Consider the following 19,265-nt stretch of genomic DNA (forward strand, 5'->3'; position numbering starts at 1 on the left):
TCAGGGGGTTGTAGTGGGAAGGAGAGGATGGAAACGCCCTGTTATTCAAGCAGAGTTCTAAGGCATTGGATCTGCATAAGAAGCTGGAATACTTACCAGTGCCAAGTCATCCCGACTGCAGTCCAATGCAGCAATCATCACCTGTTCATATATTATCCAGACTAGACAACACAAAAATATACCAGTCATATGAAATATAGGTACTTGACTTTCAAAACAACTGCTAACACCTAGACAGTAAATAAAATCAATTACATCCTCTTCTGTATTTTTATCATAACCATTTTTATGGAACCTATCACAATACTGCTCAAGCTTAATATCTACTAAACACATTTAAAAAAAAACTCTACGATTTGTTTATGTTGTGCATGTATGTTTACAAACAGATCCATATTGCAATGCACTATTACTAAACCTGAACTACTCATTATACCAAATCAACTATGGCAATGATTCAGAGCTCCCCCTATTTCAAAAAGGGGGTGGTGGAACAATTTTTAGAGGGGCCTTTTGTGAATGCTCAAGTGCTGTTCTTCCATTTTTCCTTAAATAACCCTTTCACCAAGACCCCAAACTACTACTTGAACTGAATTCCAAGGTTCTGTGGAGGCAGCTTCTGAAAGTTAAACATTGTCAGAACAGTTTTGGCAATTGTGCCCTCATCTGGCTTGTGGCCTACCTCATTATTAATGCATAGCTACAGGATCAATACAAACCCCTGCCAGTATTCCACTCTTCCTTCTTCCACTGCATTTAAATTATTCTGCTGACCAAAAATGACCTAATCTGATTAAATAAACTACTTTCAACTCCTGTTATGTTGAGGGTGAACAGCGTTCAAGAGGAAAGGCATGAGAATGACATAGACAAATGTATACATTTCTGGGACACACACCTATTTAGAATTGTTCTGTGTAAAAAGCTGAAAGGATCTGAAGGCTCACAGATTGCCCTACAATGGAGATCCATCTTCCACATCACACAACTGTAACTCCCTTTTCACTATTTCTATAAATGTATGAACTGCCAGTCTCTGTGGTTAACTAGAATAGAAACTACTTAGACCAGCCCTTCCCATCCTGGGGCCCTCTAAATGTACTGAACTGCAACTCCCATTGTTTCCAGCCAGTATAGCCAATGGCCACACCGGCTGTGAGTTTTGGGAGTTGTAGCCCAACACATGTGAAGGGCACCAGGTTGGAGAAGCCTGACGTAGACTATAACAGCAGGAAACATGAGGAAAGTTCATTCATGCTGCCTTCTAGAAAAATGACACATTCCTTAAGTGGACACTATTAATCAGGAAACAGGATTATTGTCTGTGATTATCAACAAGGACTAAATGAGTGAAGTTAATGTTTTATTTAGTGTCAGAAAATTATAATAAATCACAAAGTGAAGGTCAATGGTAAACAGCACACTCAACTTTCCTGTTGAATCTAATATCCTTTCCACCACCCAGAGCTTACATTAGGTTCAGGAAGAGGGCAGTATATGTAAGCCAGTTTTCTTGGGCACTTCAAATTTTCACTGCCACAACAACAGAATAAATTATTGTGCAGTATTATTTTTTATGCAAGTTCCATGCGTATATTATCCATGCTAATCTGTGGGCAGGGGACAGCTCATAATTATGAGATGTATTAGTGACATCTTCTGGCAACATCCCAGAGTGAAAGTCCCCTGGTTGAAACTAAAAAGAAATGAACCCATTCTAGAAATATTGCTCTCTTTTAAAAAAAAAAATTTAACTGTTACTGAGACCAAAACTTCCTGAAATTAAATAAAGAAAGGTACACCCATTATGATCTTTCAGTCTTTTGCCAGACGTAAACTCCTCATACTGTCTGAATTAGGTTAACTGAGTTATAGAAAGGAAAGAAAGAGAAAGTAGAATGAGCTCATTAAAAACAAATCACTGATACTTATTCCCTTCCTGCCTACATAAGAGCCTTAGTCAACCATATACAGTTTTCTTGCCATAAAACACTCAGATGCTTTATTCTGTACATATATAGAGGGGGGGTACTGCATTATTGTGACTTTCTTTTTAAACAATTCCCTTCTGGTATAAAATACCGTATGCCAAGTTTCTGTCTATTGAGAATTAGTATTATGCACTTACGTACCCCACCCCCACCAAATGATTCAGAGATATTGTATGTAATGAAAATACAGGCACGCCCTAGACTCTCATGCCCAACACTATAATAAAAGGAACACTTATATTGATTCCACATACTGAAGTTATGGTTTAATTTCAGGAATAACCTTTTCTCTCCATTTCAAACTCAAGCCATCCCTCAGAATATTGAAGACAACTACTGACTGAAACTTGTCCAATGGTACTTGGCTAAGGGTTCTCTGAAAAGTATTTGCATGACTAGTGGCCAGGCTATACATCCTATTAGGCATACATCTTCCAGCCTACACCCTTCAGTTGGAAAGCAGATCAAAAGTCAAGAATATTGGCAGATGTTGAGTTTACAAAATGTATGGGTGGACCATTTATCAGCATTCACCAGAAAAGTGGAGTAAAAGTCAAATAATAGAGAGGGCATAATAGGTGAATCAATGGGATAATAATAAAACCAGCTCCACAGAATAAAGAAAGCTATAGATAAGAAACAACTTTAACCTACTGTCATCACCAAGCTTAGCTGCATATTCATTAATTAATTCTTCTCCAACTTCTACTATCTGCTCACTGTTCCGATAGTTCTCTTCCCTCCATTTCCTCATTTTATCTCTCATCTCTGAAAAACAAAAGTAAATAAAGTGAAGACTGCAGTCGAATGACAACAATGGATGAATATTTCTAGAATGCACGGTCCCCTTGAAGTTACTTCAAGCCCGAAGCTTTGAAATCATGTTTGGCATAACTTGCGGAAATGAAAGAAAACTGAATACATTTGTTAATTTTCTGGTAGTGGCTAATAAATCTATGGCTTATGCAATGTAAACCAGCTCCTGAACTCCTAGAACATCTACCATTACCTCCTAATACATATCATTACAATAGCACCAGAAGTATAAAACGTAGAGGAAATTACATAAGACAGTCAGAAGCTGAGTCTCCTCTCTAAACAGAGACAAATGCTACCAACACAGAGAGCCAAGGACGAAGAGAAGGTTTTTCAAAGATACCCACGGTCTACAGATGATCATCATGTTAGGTGCCTTTCAGGTGGCAGGAAGAGAACAAGAGCATTCCTGAACCAAGTCTGGTGTCTACTTCCCCTCCACCTAATTTATTTAAATGTCTCTGCTACTCCAACCATTCAAGGAAACTTACATAATTAAAAGATGAATAAAACCATAAAGTTAATAGGTGATTGCTGTTGTTAAAGCAATCTCAACTGTATGCACATGCATACATCCAGGTAATGAACGTTAGTTCTCTGCTAAGCCTCTTCCCACAACCTTTACGCTGGTTGTAGGCAAAATCTAGAAGTGGACACCTGTTGCTCAAGATTATTGCTTCTTGACTGGAATGACTGATCTTACTCAATGTATACGAATCAGTGCCTGCTGATTTTTACCTACTGCCTTTTGGGGTACCAAAAACACATTGTAGTACAAAGTCCTGAACTTCAGGCTTACTGAATAAAGGTGCTGAACATGACAGGGTGCAATCCTACGGCCGCTACACAGCAGCTAGACAGCCATAGGATTGGTCGGTTTCCGGGAACCGACCTCGGAGCCGCACTCCAAAGTCAGTTCCTGGAGAACCACCTCCCCTACACCTTGTAGGCAGCGTAGATCGACCCTGCTCTCCACGCTTGGAAAAGCAGTGCGGAGCGAGGCAAAAGGGGGCATTCCCGGGGGTGGGGCGGGGAGTTCGCAAGTGCCAGTACGACACTTCCTATGTGTCATCTGGCCTCCTCACCCCATGCTCCGATGTCCCACGGCTAGACAACCCAAACCGGACATCTAGCTGCAATGCAGGGCAACTGGAACGTGGAGATGATCCCCTCCATGCTCCTCCCACCCTGCATTGGATAGGCAGTCGCCTCTGAGAGCCAGTGTGGTGTAGTGGCTAGAGTGCTGGACTGGGAGTCGGGAGATCCGGGTTCTAGTCCCCACTTGACCATGGCAGCTAGCTCATTGGGTGACTTTGGGCCAGTCACAGACTCTCAGCCCAACCCACTTCACAGGGTGGTTGTTGTGAGTATAAAATGGAGGAGGAAGAGGATTATGTATGCCGCCTTGGGTTCCTTAAGGAGGAAAAAAGGCGGGATAGAAATGTAATAAAATAAATAAATAAATAAATATCTGCATAGAATTGCTCTCTAATTAGTGTTTGCTCTGATGACCTTTGTCATAATGCTCATTGGTGACTATTGTTCCTTCAGCTCTCAGTGCAATATCTAGTTGCATTTTACGGTTGTTTGGGAAGTACTTAATGTAAATATGCAACTGAATGAGTCTTGGACAGTTTATTCTTAAAATGGCTATATGCTATTTATTACTTCTTTGAATCAGCTATATAGCATGTGACAGAACATCTTCCATTTTCCACTACAGACACATCTGGGAATTCTCAGACTGTTTTTAGTTTTCCCATAAACTACAGATTATATGCCACTGGATCCCCTCTACTTATATATTGGTTTATATTTCTATTTTATGTGAAATACTGGAATAGCAATTGATGCAGATATCTTCCCTATTATTCCCTAAACTAACAGACGATACAGAAATTTAATATAACCACTAAAATTATTATGACAGCATTTATGTACATATTTTACAGATCTTTTTAATAGAATGGTCATTTCACTTCATGAACATTACATCATCTTCTATTATGAGAAAAAGACCAAGAGTGAGTTTTTAAATACTTATTAATACTATATCAAGTTTTCAAAACCTCCAAAATTTATCATACAGCAAAAAATATAATATGAGAACAAATAACTGGCAAGAATACAGAAAACAAAACTGCAAGAATAACATGATCGTTCAGGTTGAAATATACCACTAACTGAAGTGAAAGACGGTGTTTCTAAGCTTTAAAGTGCTTTTATAACGGACCAGATCTTAAAAGTTATCCAACAGGTCCTTAAATCATCTTCAACACTAGAGTCCTCTTCACCCTTCATAAAACTTGAAGAATTTTTTTCAGACCAGCAATTTTATATGATGAAGGAAGCCGTAAGCAACTACAGAAACTATGAAGAAAATAATGCACTGGGCTTGGTTTAATATTTTGCTATTCTATTTATAAAGGATATGTAAAATGCAAAATGTCTTATAGGATTATTTTAAATTACATCTTTATATAAAAATACACAACTCTGAATTTGTTGGCCTTCCTGTCATTTCAAAATGTACCAGTTAACAAAACTGTCAGTGTTAGATTAAACAAATTTCTTTCTACAGTCCACCCCACTCCTGCCCCACGTATGCTTTCATCCACCAAGAATGATCTCAGAGCTCTCTTTGGGGAAAAGAACTGTTACTGTGCTACATTTTGTTTTGAAAGTCAACCAAAACCACCACAGGGTTACGTTTCATGTGCCTGAGTAAAACTAAATGGTTCTTGACTCAAGACGACCCCTGGAAATTAAAAATTTGACAGAAAAAACATGACTGAATATCAAATGTATTATAGAGACTGACAGCCTAAACACACACAAAACAATGGAAGTTTTCTCCATTAATTTACTTGGCCACTATTAAAGTCACTATGCCAGTATAACTTTCAAATAATTCAGTATAACTTTCAAATGATTCAGAATCAAAGTATAGAATTTCTACTGATGGAAAAATAGGAGGAGACAGGCCATGTTTTGTCACTTGATCACCAAATATAAGAAAATAAGCACATTAAATGTCTGGCAGGCCAATCCTTGTGCATGTTTACTTAGAAGGAAGTCCCATTCTGTTCAATAAGGATTAGTCCCAAGTGAGCGGGTATAAAATTGCAGACTAATGCAGATGATTTCTTTCTGTAGGGTAACAGGACCAGCTTCCACCTTGCCAATATGGTGGCACTAGCCTGGATCTACTGCCACCATATTGAAGGGTTGCCTACACTCATATAGCTCACTGACATGTATCCATTTCTTCCCATCCATGTGGGAACAAATGATGCTGCCAAGCAGAGCTATGAAGAAATGACGTTAGTCTTTGAAGCTCTGGAAGGAAACTCAAGAACTTTGGGGCCCAGATAGTTTTCTCATCCATTCTTCCAGTAGTTAGAAGAGGGATAAAAAGGGAAAGAAAAATACTCCAGGTGAATGACTGGCTACAAGGGTGGTGCCGACGAGAGAGATTTGGATTATGGGACCATGGGCTATACTTCCTGGAAGATGGACTGCTGACAAGGGATGGGTTGCACTTCTCAAGGGCTGGGAAGAATGTGTTTGGCCACAACATGAAGAACAGGAAGAACAGAAAGGGAGGTGGAGTCGCACTATATGTTAAAAATACATATCCCTGCATGGAATTACAGGAGGATGAGCTTGGTAGCCCCATCGAGAGCATCTGAGTTAAAATAAATGGAGCAAAGAATCGGAGTCTACTATCAACCACCCAATCAAGGAGAAGATGAAGATGAGACTTTTGAAAACCTAACTGCCAATGTTTCAAGGAAGCATGATGTAGTAGTAATGGGGGACTTCAAGTTCCCCGATATCTGTTGGGAGACAAATTCTGCAAAACATGGCCCCTCCAAGAATTCCTGACTTGTGTTGCTGATAACTTCCTCCTACAGAAAGTGGAAGAAGGAACTAGAGGATTGGCTATCCTTCACTTGATCCTAACCAACAGAAATGACTTAGTGGGTAAAGTAGCAGTTATGGGAACTCTGGGGGAAAGTGACCATGTTATACTTGAGTTCTTGTTTCTAAAGGAAGCAAACGGCATGTGTAGCCAAACTCGTACCCTGGATTTTAGGAAAGCCAATTTTATGAAACTCAGAAAAATGTTAAGTAAGGTCCCATGGCAAGTGACTCTAATGAGAAAAAGAGTCCAAGATGGGTGGGAGTTTTAAAAAATAGGAAACTCTAAAGGCACAATTACAAACAATTCCAACAAGAAGAAAAGGTGGAAGACAACAGAAGAAGCCAATGTGGCTTCACCAAAAGCTTAGATATGACTTGAAAACAAAAAAGGACACATATAGGAAGGGGAAGGAAGGCCAAGCTACAAACGAAGAGTACAGGCAGGTAGCACAGAACTGCAAGGATGGCATCAGGAAGGCTAAAGCTGAAAAAGGTTCGCGAGGGATGCTAAAGCAACAAAAAGGCTTTCTTCAGATACGTGCACAGTAAGACAGAGTAAAGAAATGGTGGTTCAACTATTCAATGAGGATGGCAAAATGATAACAGATGACAAAGAAAAGGCAGAAGTGCTCAATTCCTACTTTGTTTCAGTCTCCTCCAGAAAGAGGGTCTATGACCACCCCTGGCAAAGGCGAAGTACAGGCTGAAGGGGCAGGATTGCAGCTTGAGATTGATAGGCATATGATCAAGGAACACCTAATTACTTTGAATGAGTTCAAATCTCCGGGCCAGATGACCTGCACCCTACAGTAATAAAGGAACTGGCAGAAGAACTCTCAGAACCACTATCTATTATCTTTGAGAAATCATGGAGGACAGGGGAAGTGCCAGATGACTGGAGGGCTAATATTGTCCCTATCTTCAAAAAAGACAAAAAGGAGGAACCTGGGAACTACAGACCAGTCAGTCTGACATCAATCCCTGGGAAAATTCTGGAGATCATAAAGCAATCCATCTGTAAGCACCTTGAAAACAATGCAGTGATTACTCGAAGCCAACATGGATTTGTCAAGAACAAATCCTGCCAGACAAATCTGATCTCATTTTTTGAGCAACTAACCTCCCTTGTGGACTGTGGGAATGCTGTGGACATAATATAGCTCGACTTCAGCAAAGCTTTCAACAAAGAGCCCCATGATATCCTGATGAGCAAACTAGCTCAAAGTGAGCTAGATGAAACAACTATCAGGTGGATCCACAGTTGGCTACACAATCGGACTCAGAGAATACTTATCAATGGGATCTTCTCAAACTGGGGAGAGGTAACAAGCAGGGTACCGCAGGGCTCAGTTCTTGGCCCAGTGCTCTTCAACATTTTTATTAGTGACTTGGATGAGGAGGTGCAGGGAATGCTGATCAAATTTGCAGATGACACAACATTGGGTGGGATAGCTAATACCCTGGAAGACAGAAACAAAATTCAAAGTGAACTTGATAGGCTGGAGCACTGGGCTGAAAACAACAAATGAAAATTAATAGGAATAAATGCCAAGTTCCGCACCTAGGAAAAAGAAACTAAATGCACAGTTACAAGATGGGGGGTACGTGGCTCAACAGTACTACAAGTGAGAACAATCTTGGAATTGTTGGAGATCACAAGCTCATGAGCCAACAGTGTGACATGGCTGCAAAAAAGGCAAATGCTATTTTGAGCTGCATTAATAGAAGCATAGCTTCCAAATCACGTAATGTGCTAGTTCCCCTCTACTCAGCATTGGTTAGGCCTCATCTGGAGTACTGTGTCCAGTTCTGGGCACCACACTTTAAGAAGGATGCAGACAAACTGGAGAGGGTTCAGAGGAGGGCAATGAAGATCATCAGGGGACTGGAAATAAAGCCCTATGAGGAGAGACTGAAAGAACTAGGCATGTTTAGCCTTGAGAAGAGAAGACGGAGGGGAGATATGATAGCACTCTTCAAGTACTTGAAAGGTTGCCACAGAGAAGAAGGCCAGGATCTCTTCTCGATCATCCCAGAATGCAGGACACGTAATAATGGGCTCATGTTACAAGAAGCCAGATCCCACTGAACATCAGGAAAAACTTTCTGACTGTTAGAGCAATATGACAATGGAACCAATTACCTATGGACGTGGTGGGTTCTCCCACACGGGAGGCATTCAAGGTGAAGCTGGACAGCCATCTGTCAGGGATGCTCTCACTTGGATTCCTGCATTGAGCAGGGGGTAGGACTTGATGGACTTACAGGCCCCTTCCAACCCTACTATTCTATGATTCTATCTGAAGGAGATGGCTTGTCAAAATTAGTTCAACAACTTTTATTCCTGATTAAATGTCAAAAGCTACCAAATGAATTGAATGAATCAAGAAATTATCACGAAACTAATTTCTGTACCAAGTGCCAAATTCTGTATTTCCCCCATGAACTTGCGTGAAATACTCACAACCCTGAATACTGCCTCCAATTCTCTGAAAAGGGTGTTGTCTTTATTTCAAATACCTAAACATAGTGGAAGGTGCAGGACACATGTTGACTCTGTGTTTTATTTATCAGATCAAACTTGGCTTTTATTACCACAGCAAAAGCTATTCTATTAGTAGTGTAATCCTGTGCATGTCTACTCAAAAAAGTAGTTAAACTAACATTGAGAATTAAAAATAGGTAATAAAATTATAATTGAATCAGGGCATCACCATGACAATTTAGAACAATTCCTGATAACACTTTTGCACAGATCCTTGCAGCTACTTGTCCCTACTCAAAAAGGGACACTCTGTAAGTCACAAAAGGGTCAACATCTGACAAGAGATACAGCAACTTTTTGGAGATAGTTTTTGAACGTAGTCTCAATAAAATGGTATCTAAAAATTTAAGACGAGGTTCCAAATACACTGGACAAAAAAAAATGTAGTGTGGATGATCTTCTATTTCAGCAATTCCATACAGGCATCTATATTGGAGCAGAGGGTGTCCAATGATATCATCCACCAGTCATGGTATAGCAAATGCATATCTACTCAGAAGTACATCCACTGAATTCAATTGGTCTAAACCTGAATTCAAGGTACAGGACTGATGTTGTTCTTCAGTTGTTCAGTCGTGTCCGACTCTTCGTGACCCCATGGACCATAGCACGCCAGGCCTTCCTGTCCTGCGCTCTCTCCCGGAGTGTGCTCAAGTTCATATTCATTGCATCGGTGATGCTATCTAGCCATCTCATCCTCTGCCGTCCCCTTCTCCTTTTGCCTTCAGTCTTTCCCAGCATCAGGGTCTTTTCCAGAGAGTTTTCTCTTCGCATTAGGTGGCCAAAATATTTGAGCTTCAGCTTCAGTAGTACAGGACTGCAGCCTAAGACTATTGCACTAATGATTTTAATAACACTTCTGCAAGGTTTAGTTGCATAATACAATGTATTGGGAGACCCCATAGCTGCAATTGTAAGCACACTTCCTTGGAATTAAGTACCAATGGGTTGAATCCAACTGCACTGTTCTGCTGACAGAAGCAGTTCTGCCCCCAGGAAGGGGCAATTTCCACTCCCAACAGCCCCCCCCGTGCACCATAAAATCTCCTCTGTGATTTTGATACAGAATCACAGGAAAGAGAGAAAGCAGAAAAGCATGTAGCTCAGCCCACTGCAAATGAAAAGGTCTCCTGTCCATTTGGCTAAAGCAAGATTGGTTCTCATGCTAGGAAACAGCTTATAAAATATTTTAAATAACTAGAATTAACCTAATAATTGTAAGAGATAAAGACAGCAGTAGAATTCATTCCATATAGTGCTAACCAAAATGGGATTAATAGATGTGAATCACAGAATTTGTAGGACAAGATGCAAGTTTAAAAAAGGTCTGTATAACATGCCTGGACTGCATCTGATACAGCACAGGAAAATATTGGTTTAACTAAACTAATCATTGACATGCTGAAAAACAAGTATGTAAATTTTAAAATTATAAAATATGCTTGAAGCAAATATATCACTCCACATTGGAACCCTGCCACATAATTTGCACACTAGTAAAAGTTTATGCATGCACTTCTGATGAAATAGAGCAGTGTAGACACAATTAGCATGCTATAACTCAGGATTCACTTCCATCTGTTGATTATTATTTTCATATGCAAAATGAATCACCAAAGAAGTTCTTCTTTTATTTGGAATTTAATGGTGGATCAAGGCCAGAAACACCCCATGACTGCCACCTACTGGAAACCGGAAAAACCCACCACTAATTCTTCCAAATAAGTATAGATACCTGTAACTTTAGCGAATCTCCATTGTGTTTTGAGGACCTCACATCTAAGATTTTTAATTTGGAGAACAGACTCTAAAGAAAACACTTTAACCCCCAAGCTTTGGAGCTCATTAATAAGAAAGCCCACTTCTGTACTATACATCAGACAGTCCCAGGGAAGATCATCTATTGTTTCATCCACTCCACAATCCTCACAAAGAGCAGAATAAGATTTTCCCAAAACAAACAGATGCCCACTCAAAATGTAAAGCTCAATGTAAAGTTCAATGCCCACTCAAAACCTGAAACATAGCAACCTGCTGAATCCAACCATGTTGGTCAAAAATCCGAAAGTCATCCAGAGCTGGACAGACAGAACAAACTTTTCACCCAACAAGCCCAGTATCCCACCATTTCTGCCAAAATTGTTTCGATTGCACGCTGAACCATACAAGCAAGTTATAGTCACCAAGCAATTTATTCCAAGCATTACAGTCATGTTTTCATTCTCTGAGCTGGCTTCCAACATTCATACCATTAATCATTTGATATTTGATAATAAAATTCACAGTCTAACTCAAGATTTTATTGTATACACTATTTTATTATGACAGTTCACCATACACAACCAATTGCCATTTCGCTCTCCATAGAATTTATCATTTACGATTATGCTTCAATTATGGCTGTACAGCCATAACGAAAGGAGGCTTAATGTATGTATGTGTGTGTGTGTGTGTGTGTGTGTATATATATATATATATATAAATGTGAACATTATAGAAAGTGTCAAATTCCAGTAAAAAGAAAGCTAATGACTCTTTTATGTCCAGATAAATATGGATCCAATTATTCTATTGCTTGGATCTTGAGAATTGCCAGTGTAAGTGGATTGGTTTCCTACCTACTCCCCACAGAAAAGCCTCTTCTGAGGGTCCAGGGACTCTACTGACTTAGGTGAATAGTGGCATGGGGGAATCGCCAGAAATCAGGTAGAGGCAACTTCTGTGTCCAATATTGTTCCACGTAGTTCAGTATTTTAAGGTTCTGCCTGGGTTCCAGCAGTTTCAACCTATCCTCTGAAACTCCACAATTTTGAAGGGACTGTGTGTGTGTGCACGTGTGTGCGCTTTTTGTTCTTGGTTTTGGTGGAGAGCACTCCAGTTAGTCACAAACTGCTGCTGCCTAAGTAGGGCTGATGCTGACTACTTTTTTACTTGCAGCAACAGCAGCTGCCCATCATCTAAGCTGGGAGGAGGATGGAAGAGGAAGTGAGGGCGAGTGTCATTCTTTGAATTTCCAAGGAGCATGCAGAGGCTTTGCATGGCTGATCTGCTGACTAACATTTTGATTAAAAAGACGGCCACCATCATTGCATAGTTAGAACCCACACTAATCTTTGCTGAATGTTGGAAGGGGAGCCTTAGGCAGTTGGGGCACTGAAGAAGCCTCCTAGAGAAGAATCTTGTTTCCTCTTTTTTCTTTTTAACCTTAAGAATCATTACTGAGACTGCAGTCCTAAACCTAGTTTACAGTAAATCCCAATGAAGACAAGTGGGTCCCATGGTAGTAGCAGCAGCAGTGGATTGGGTGAGAGATTCTAATACCTTATATAGAACTCTCTTCAACTGCATGTTAATGAGGAGAATATAACTCCCACCCATCTAACTCTGTCCCTCCAAAGCCCAGTCATAATCCAAGAGATTATGACCCAAAATAAATAAATTAGGTGTACGTTAATTGAAGGGAGACATTTCGGATAATATGAAAGTGGGCTGCAAATTAACTGAAGAATTTGGAGGGGATGATTTGGGTGAGAAATAGGTTTGTCTTGTGTGAAATTTAAATTCTAGTAATTATTTCCAAATCTGCATATACACATAACAATTTGGGCAAATACAACAAATTTTGTGGAAATGTATGTACTCTTTTGGCAATGCAAAATTCACTTATTTGGCAATGCATAAAGTGGCCATCCTACCCCTGTGAACAGAACTCCCACACACGGAAAGTGTCTCAGCCCAATTCTCAGCAGTCACCCTTTCCCTATTAAACCCTAACCCTCTTGCATGCAGAGGAGGACATGGCTTAAGTGGGTGGACAGAAAGTAGACCTTCAGGTGTTTTGAGTTTTATCTCCCAACGTTCCTGACTATGGGCCATGCTGGAAAAGGCTTCTGGAAGTTGAAGTCCAAAAAAATCTGGAGACTTTTCTTCTGCCCAGCCCTGATTTAGGGGCTCGTCTGAACCAGGCCTAATAATAATGCTTACTATTTATACCACAAATTTTGAATGTTCCAAGCATTTCAGAGATATTATCTCAGTAATCTTTACAACCCTGTAACTTAAGCCAGTATTATCCCCAATACTGCAAACAGGAGGCAGAGAGAGAGAGATTAGTTTTACTAATATTACCTAGAGTACATGGCTGAAATAAGACTTGAACTGGGACTTCTTAGTTCATTCTCAGCCACTACACCATGCCAACCAAACTACCAATGATTTCTCAACACCTGAGCACCCTAGCAAGATATAGTGAGCAAAAATGTCATAACCACTTTAATGTCAAGAGAGAGAGAGAGAGAGAGACTGGATTGCTCTTGTGGGCTCCGTCTCCAGGTCACAAACTCTTGCATTTCTGCAATGCCTTTTATGCAATTCCCAATGCGAGAGTAAGAATGATAGTCCACTGCTTACTTCTTCAGCCACTTATCTTAAAAGGACAACACATACCCCTTTATTTATCTTATTTTCCAAATTTATATCCCACATTTCTGGATGGAACAGGAAGCTGGATCACAACAAAGCCCACATAAGATAAAATAAATTTAAAACTGCACTAGCAGTAACATTTAAATGAGCATAATAAAACAATTGATAAAAGAGGCAGATTAGTTTATTGCTCAGACAAAAAGGTTTTCACTTGAATTTAATTATATCCTGAGTAGACTAATGAAAAGTCGAACTGAGTGGAAAGTGATGGAAAGGCTTTAATAAAGCAGCAGCTACGTAAACACACATGTGTTATCTTGGGTATGCACAGGTGAGTGGAATTTAGAATTCCCATTGATTCTAGCATGATCCAAAAATAGAAGCCTCTTGGCAATTCAGAATAACCTACTGATCAACAAATAGGATCTAAAGAGCCTCTTGTTGAGGGTGAAAGAGGAGAGTGCAAAAGCTGGTTTGAAACTCAACGTTAAAAAAACGAAGATCATGGCATCTGGCCCCATCACTTCCTGGCATATAGAAGGGGAAGAAATGGAAGCAGTGACAGATTTTACTTTCTTGGGCTCCAAGATCACTGCAGATGGTGACTGTAGCCATGAAATTAAAAGATGCTTGCTCCTTGTGAGGAAAGCTATGGCAAACCTAGACAGCATAGTAAGAAGCAGAGACATCACCTTGCTGACAAAGGTCCATCTAATCAAAGCTATGGTTTTCCCAGTAGCAACGTATGGCTGTGAGAGCTGGACTATAAGGAAGGCTGAGCGCCGAAGAATTGATGCTTTTGAACTGTGGTGCTGGAGAAGACTCTTACGAGTCCCCTGGACTGCAAGGAGGTCAAATCAGTCCATCCTAAAGGAAATCAACCCTGACTGCTCATTGGAAGGACAGATACTGAAGCTGAAGCTCAAATATTTTGGCCACCTAATGCGAAGAGAAAACTCTTTGCAAAAGACCCTGATGCTGGGAAAGACTGAAGGCAAAAGGAGACGGGGACGGCAGAGGATGAGATGGCTAGATAGCATCACCGATGCAATGAATATGAACTTGAGCACACTCCAGGAGAGAGCGGAGGACAGGAAGGCCTGGCATGCTATGGTCCATGGGGTCACGAAGAGTCGGACATGACTGAACGACTGAACAACAACAACAAATGTAGGCATCTCTAATTGACTGAACACCCCTTTTCCCATTCCACAAGTGCCTTGGATGGTGGTCTACTGTTGGAGAATAAACCCGGGTATGTTTGGAACTGTTAAAAGATCTCCTTCCACAAGGTCTACTCCAGATACCTAACATGAACAAGACAAACTAGTTTTATGTTCCCTCCTACACCAGTACTGCCACTTCTTCAGGAATAAAAAAAACTGATCTGGGAAGGATTACCTCAGTTGCCCAACACACAAGAGGGCTTTTTACAGATGCTACCAGCGTGGAAGCAGCCATGCGGAAACAGTTCTCGCACTGCTCAGTGTCATATCAATACATACCTGTTTACATATAGGGAGCCAGCAGTTGGATAATCTGTATTATACCAAAGGGTTAAACTGTCTGCCCTTTGATCCTCTCACTGTGGCTTTATAGTTCTGTTATTATAATAACATGTAATACCAATAACACACAAGTCTTTCAAGACTAAATAGGTTGCAAAATATGTAGAAATTTTTAAAACACATTTAAAATATTGCTAGATCGAAGTGAATAGACGGCAATAGATTCTGCTTTGCTACATTACTCGGAGAAAGCATATGGTCAGGCATCAGTTATAAAGTGAATAAATGACAGGTATGTGGATAAGAAAATCTAGTTAAATCAGGCTTGTAAATAAATCTACTAAGGGCACAATCCTATGCAGATAGGCGGCTGCCTCCAAACTTGGAGGCGACTGCCTATCCAATGCAGGGCAGGAGAAGCACAAAGGGGATCGTTCCCTCCGCGCTTCCCCTGCCCTGCATGTTCGGCTAGACAGCCGATTGCAGCTGTCTAGCCACAGAAGGGCTGAGCGGGGGAGGAGGCTGCCATACAATACATTGGACATGTCGTACAGGCATTTCTGCCCTCCCCGCCCTGGAACACCCCCTGGGAATGCCCCATTTTGGCTGCTCCGCGCTCCTCTTGCGAGCGTGGAGCACAGGGCTTTCCCCTGCTGCCTGTGAGGCAGCACGCAAGTGGGGGAAGGTCAGTTCCTGGAAAACAAGATATCCTATGGCCATCTAGCCACTGACTGGCGGCCATAGGATTGTTCCCTAAGTTACTAACTCAAAGAAATCTGAAGACTTTCAGTCCACATATACACCTATAGGTGGCATGTTAGTTATCCATTAGCCCAGAATAGGCCTGTACAACTTGTGATACACTAAGCCAAATGCAGTCCATCAGCCATCTATTTTGGCCTACTAAGTGATTGACAACCTTCTGTTTTTGCAATCCCAGGCAGACAGCTGAACCAAATGGGGCGCCTGCCATACAGGCTAGTTATTCAGTTTTATGAATCCCAAGTTGTGCAAGCCTGACCGGGAAAAGAGGCAGGAAGAGAGAACCAACTTTTCTAAGGCTTCTCTTATTGGTCACCTGGAGAAGATTCTTATTCACTACAACCAATTACATGAATACCTGAATAAATGACATTTACAAATCTCTCTTAGGTTTAAAGAGAGTTCTACAGTAGAACTCTAGACAGAACTCTACGTTACTTAAAGCCAAGTGAATACTATCCACATAGGAAAGGATTTCAAAAATCACGAAGAGGCAAGAAAATAAGTAACCGCCACACTTAATAATGTAAGTATTATAATATCAGTACTATATTTTTATATAATATATTATAAAAATAACCTGCAATCTCACTCACCCATAAAGGAGTTCCTCCCACTAAACACAGTGGGACTTACTTCCAAGTAAATATGCAAAGGATGAGTCTGTAAGGGCCTTCTATCTCACCACAAACCCACTGCCTTTCCATATATGTATATGCTTACAGCTAGTGGAACATACTGGGCCAATTCACACGACACAACCCATCATGGGTTAATTTACCCACGACCTGCTGCAGCCACCACTGTGAATAGGCAAGCCCCAGTAGGTGTTCCTATGGTTTGTCATGTCATCCGAACCCAGGTGGCAGGAGTTATTTGAGGGTTAAACAACTCTCACATAACCGTAAAACATATCAGGTCACTGATAGAGGGAGCAATCCTATGGCCCCGAAACATTGTCTGAGGAGCCACAGAATACTGTGAATTCCTCTCTCTGAGGTCAGAAACAGAACTCTGGCCTCAGAATGGGGAGTAAGAGATCCTCCCCCCCACAGCCAGTGTGGAAAGAATCGCATGGGCTACCCCCCGAGGTTGGAAAAGCAACCTCAGAGAGGGAGAAAAGGGGGCCTTTCAATGGGTGGGTGGAAACTGGAGGGACCAGGATACAAAGCCCCTCCAAAGCACTGTCGCTAGGGGTCACAAAGAGTTGGACTGTCAGGGTGGACAATGAGTCCATAGAATCCCAGAGTAGTTCTGATTCTGAGGAAGAGCAGTCGCTCCTGGGAGAGGAGCGCACCCCTCTTTCCCAGGACCAACAGCTGATGGAGATTCCTCCCACCCGCATTCCTAGTTTAGTTAGCAGTCCAGGGAGTGACCGAGCACAGATAGCAGACTTAGTGGATGTGCGACGCAGAGAGCGGCGCCAGATGGAGGGTGCGGAAAGGAGCGTAGTGCCCGGTTGGCATGCACACAACAGCTGTGCCCCGAGGATCCAAGGAAAAAGGGGAGGGACTCTCCCTAGTCCTTAAGTTCAGGGGTCTGCCAGTAATTCCTTTTCAAACTGGGACCAACTGTTCCAACTTAGGGCATAGGTACTCTGCTGCTCATATCTAGTTGCTACCTGTAGAGTTGTTAAGTTGTAAAAGAAGAATAAAGCTTTAAAAAGAATCCCTTTGTCTGTGTCTGGACTTGGCTACTGGATGAGAATGAGAGAGCCCTCCAAGGAGCCCTTGACACGGTCACGACTTAACAACTGAACAACAACAACAAAGTGTGTACAGGATTGCGGCCTAAGTTTTTTCAAGTTGCCACAACATCACTGGGCCCATGATCTAGCCAAGAGCCACTTTTTTTTGACACTGGGAAAGACAACAGGGCTAGGGGAGTCAAGAATAGCAAGGGATGAATGTGAGGGTGTGTGATTTGTACACATTTAGGCTTGTTTACGGTTGGAGATGAGGACAAAGAGGTTAAATCATAGAATAGCAGGGTTGGAAGGGGCCTGCAAGCCCATCGAGTCCAACCTCCATCAAAGACTTTTCACTAGAGAGGAGTTTTGAGGAGGCCTGAAGCAAACAACAGGCAAGGAGAAAAGGGGCCGGAATCCACCTGCACAGCCCCACGGTCTCCAATACAGATTAAACAAAAAACAACAACACAAAAAACAGTTCAAGCATAAACAAGGCGGGGGGGTGGCCTCCCTACCTGGTACTCCGAGTGGACAGTGAAAGGGAGACTATAAGAGCTGAGGCATTTAGGACGTAATCCCACGCAAGTTTAGACGGCAAGAAGTCGTAGGGCTGGCTGGGGAGCGCAGGGAGTTGTAGGGCTTTTTTTCTGCCTGAACAGGCAGAGGGCTGGATTGCGCCCTCGCAGGGTTCACTAATCCGAATGATGCGCAAGTGGCCTTTGAGAATTCCACGTAGGAAGGCTCCCTGCGCAATTTCCCTCCGCTGGGCGGCCGCGGCGGAGGCGGCGAGGCTTCGGCTGGGGAGGGGAGGGGGGGAGGGGCGAGCCCAGGCCTAGCGCCGGAGCGGCTCCCTCACAGAGCCGCCGCCGCGGCCGCTCCGCCTCCCGCGTTCCCGTGCCGCCCTCCGTACTCGACGGCCGGCGGGTTACCTTCCCAAGTCACGTCGTACATGTCCGACACCTTCGCCATCTTGCCCGGCTCCCCTCCGCCGCCGGCGCGCCCGGCTCACGTGACCGCCCGAGCGCCCGCCCCCGCGTCCCCGGCCCCTGCGCGCCTTCGCGGGCTGCTCTGCGCCTGATTGGTTGGGGGCGTGGAGGGCGGGCAGAGGGCGGCCCGTCCCCGCCGGCGAGCCTAGGGCGGCTCCGCCCAGTCCGAGGAGGGGCGCGGGCGGGCTGGCTGGCGCGGACGCGCGCTTGCCTCCGAGCTGTCGCAGGGTTCTGTGTGAAGCCGAGAGGGGCGGGGTGACCCTGGGCTAGGCTTCCTCATCCAGATGGGCTGGACGACACCTCCCATCATTCCCAATGGCCCTGCTGGTTGGGATGGCGGGAGTTGCAGCCCCATGCATCTGGAGAGCACCGGCTTGAGGAACGCTGTTCACGGGGTCGAGGGCAGCCTTCCCCGAGATGTGCTTGACGGCAGCGCCCATCGTTCCCAATAGCCATGCTGTCTGGGGATGATGGGAGTTGCAGTCCAACCATCTCGAAGGCACCAGCTTGGGGAACGCTGCTCTCGGGGGTAGACGGTAAATGGCAGTGTCTGTCTCGCCAAAGAAATATTTACTGCAGCCCTGCACATCTAATCAGAAAAGCAGCATTGCCCTC

The 19,265-nt window shown here is 42.8% G+C and overlaps 1 protein-coding gene across 4 annotated transcripts in view; it reads right to left on the reverse strand.

Moving 5' to 3' along the window:
* The window catches only part of EMC2 (ER membrane protein complex subunit 2), a 53,500-nt gene extending 34,852 nt beyond the window's left edge, over positions 1-18,648 (reverse strand). For 2 of the 4 annotated variants that reach the window (XR_014790015.1, XM_084848930.1), the window contains exons 1-3: positions 18,594-18,648; positions 2,646-2,759; positions 97-161 (exon numbers count right to left, since the gene is read on the reverse strand). Coding sequence is in view for 2 of the 4 variants with exons in the window: in XM_084848930.1 (XP_084705056.1) it covers positions 97-161; positions 2,646-2,759; positions 18,594-18,633 (219 nt within the window). In the remaining 2 variants the exon portion in view is untranslated. Of the gene's footprint in view, positions 1-96; positions 162-2,645; positions 2,760-18,179 lie in introns of all 4 variants that reach the window. The other 2 variants (XR_014790016.1, XM_084848931.1) reach the window with 1 other exon arrangement.
* Positions 18,649-19,265: the final 617 nt, after the last annotated feature.

The sequence above is a fragment of the Heloderma suspectum genome, chromosome 4, assembly GCF_057233095.1.
Source record: "Heloderma suspectum isolate Gila_16-S chromosome 4, 16-S_ref, whole genome shotgun sequence".
NCBI classification, from domain to species: domain Eukaryota; kingdom Metazoa; phylum Chordata; class Lepidosauria; order Squamata; family Helodermatidae; genus Heloderma; species Heloderma suspectum.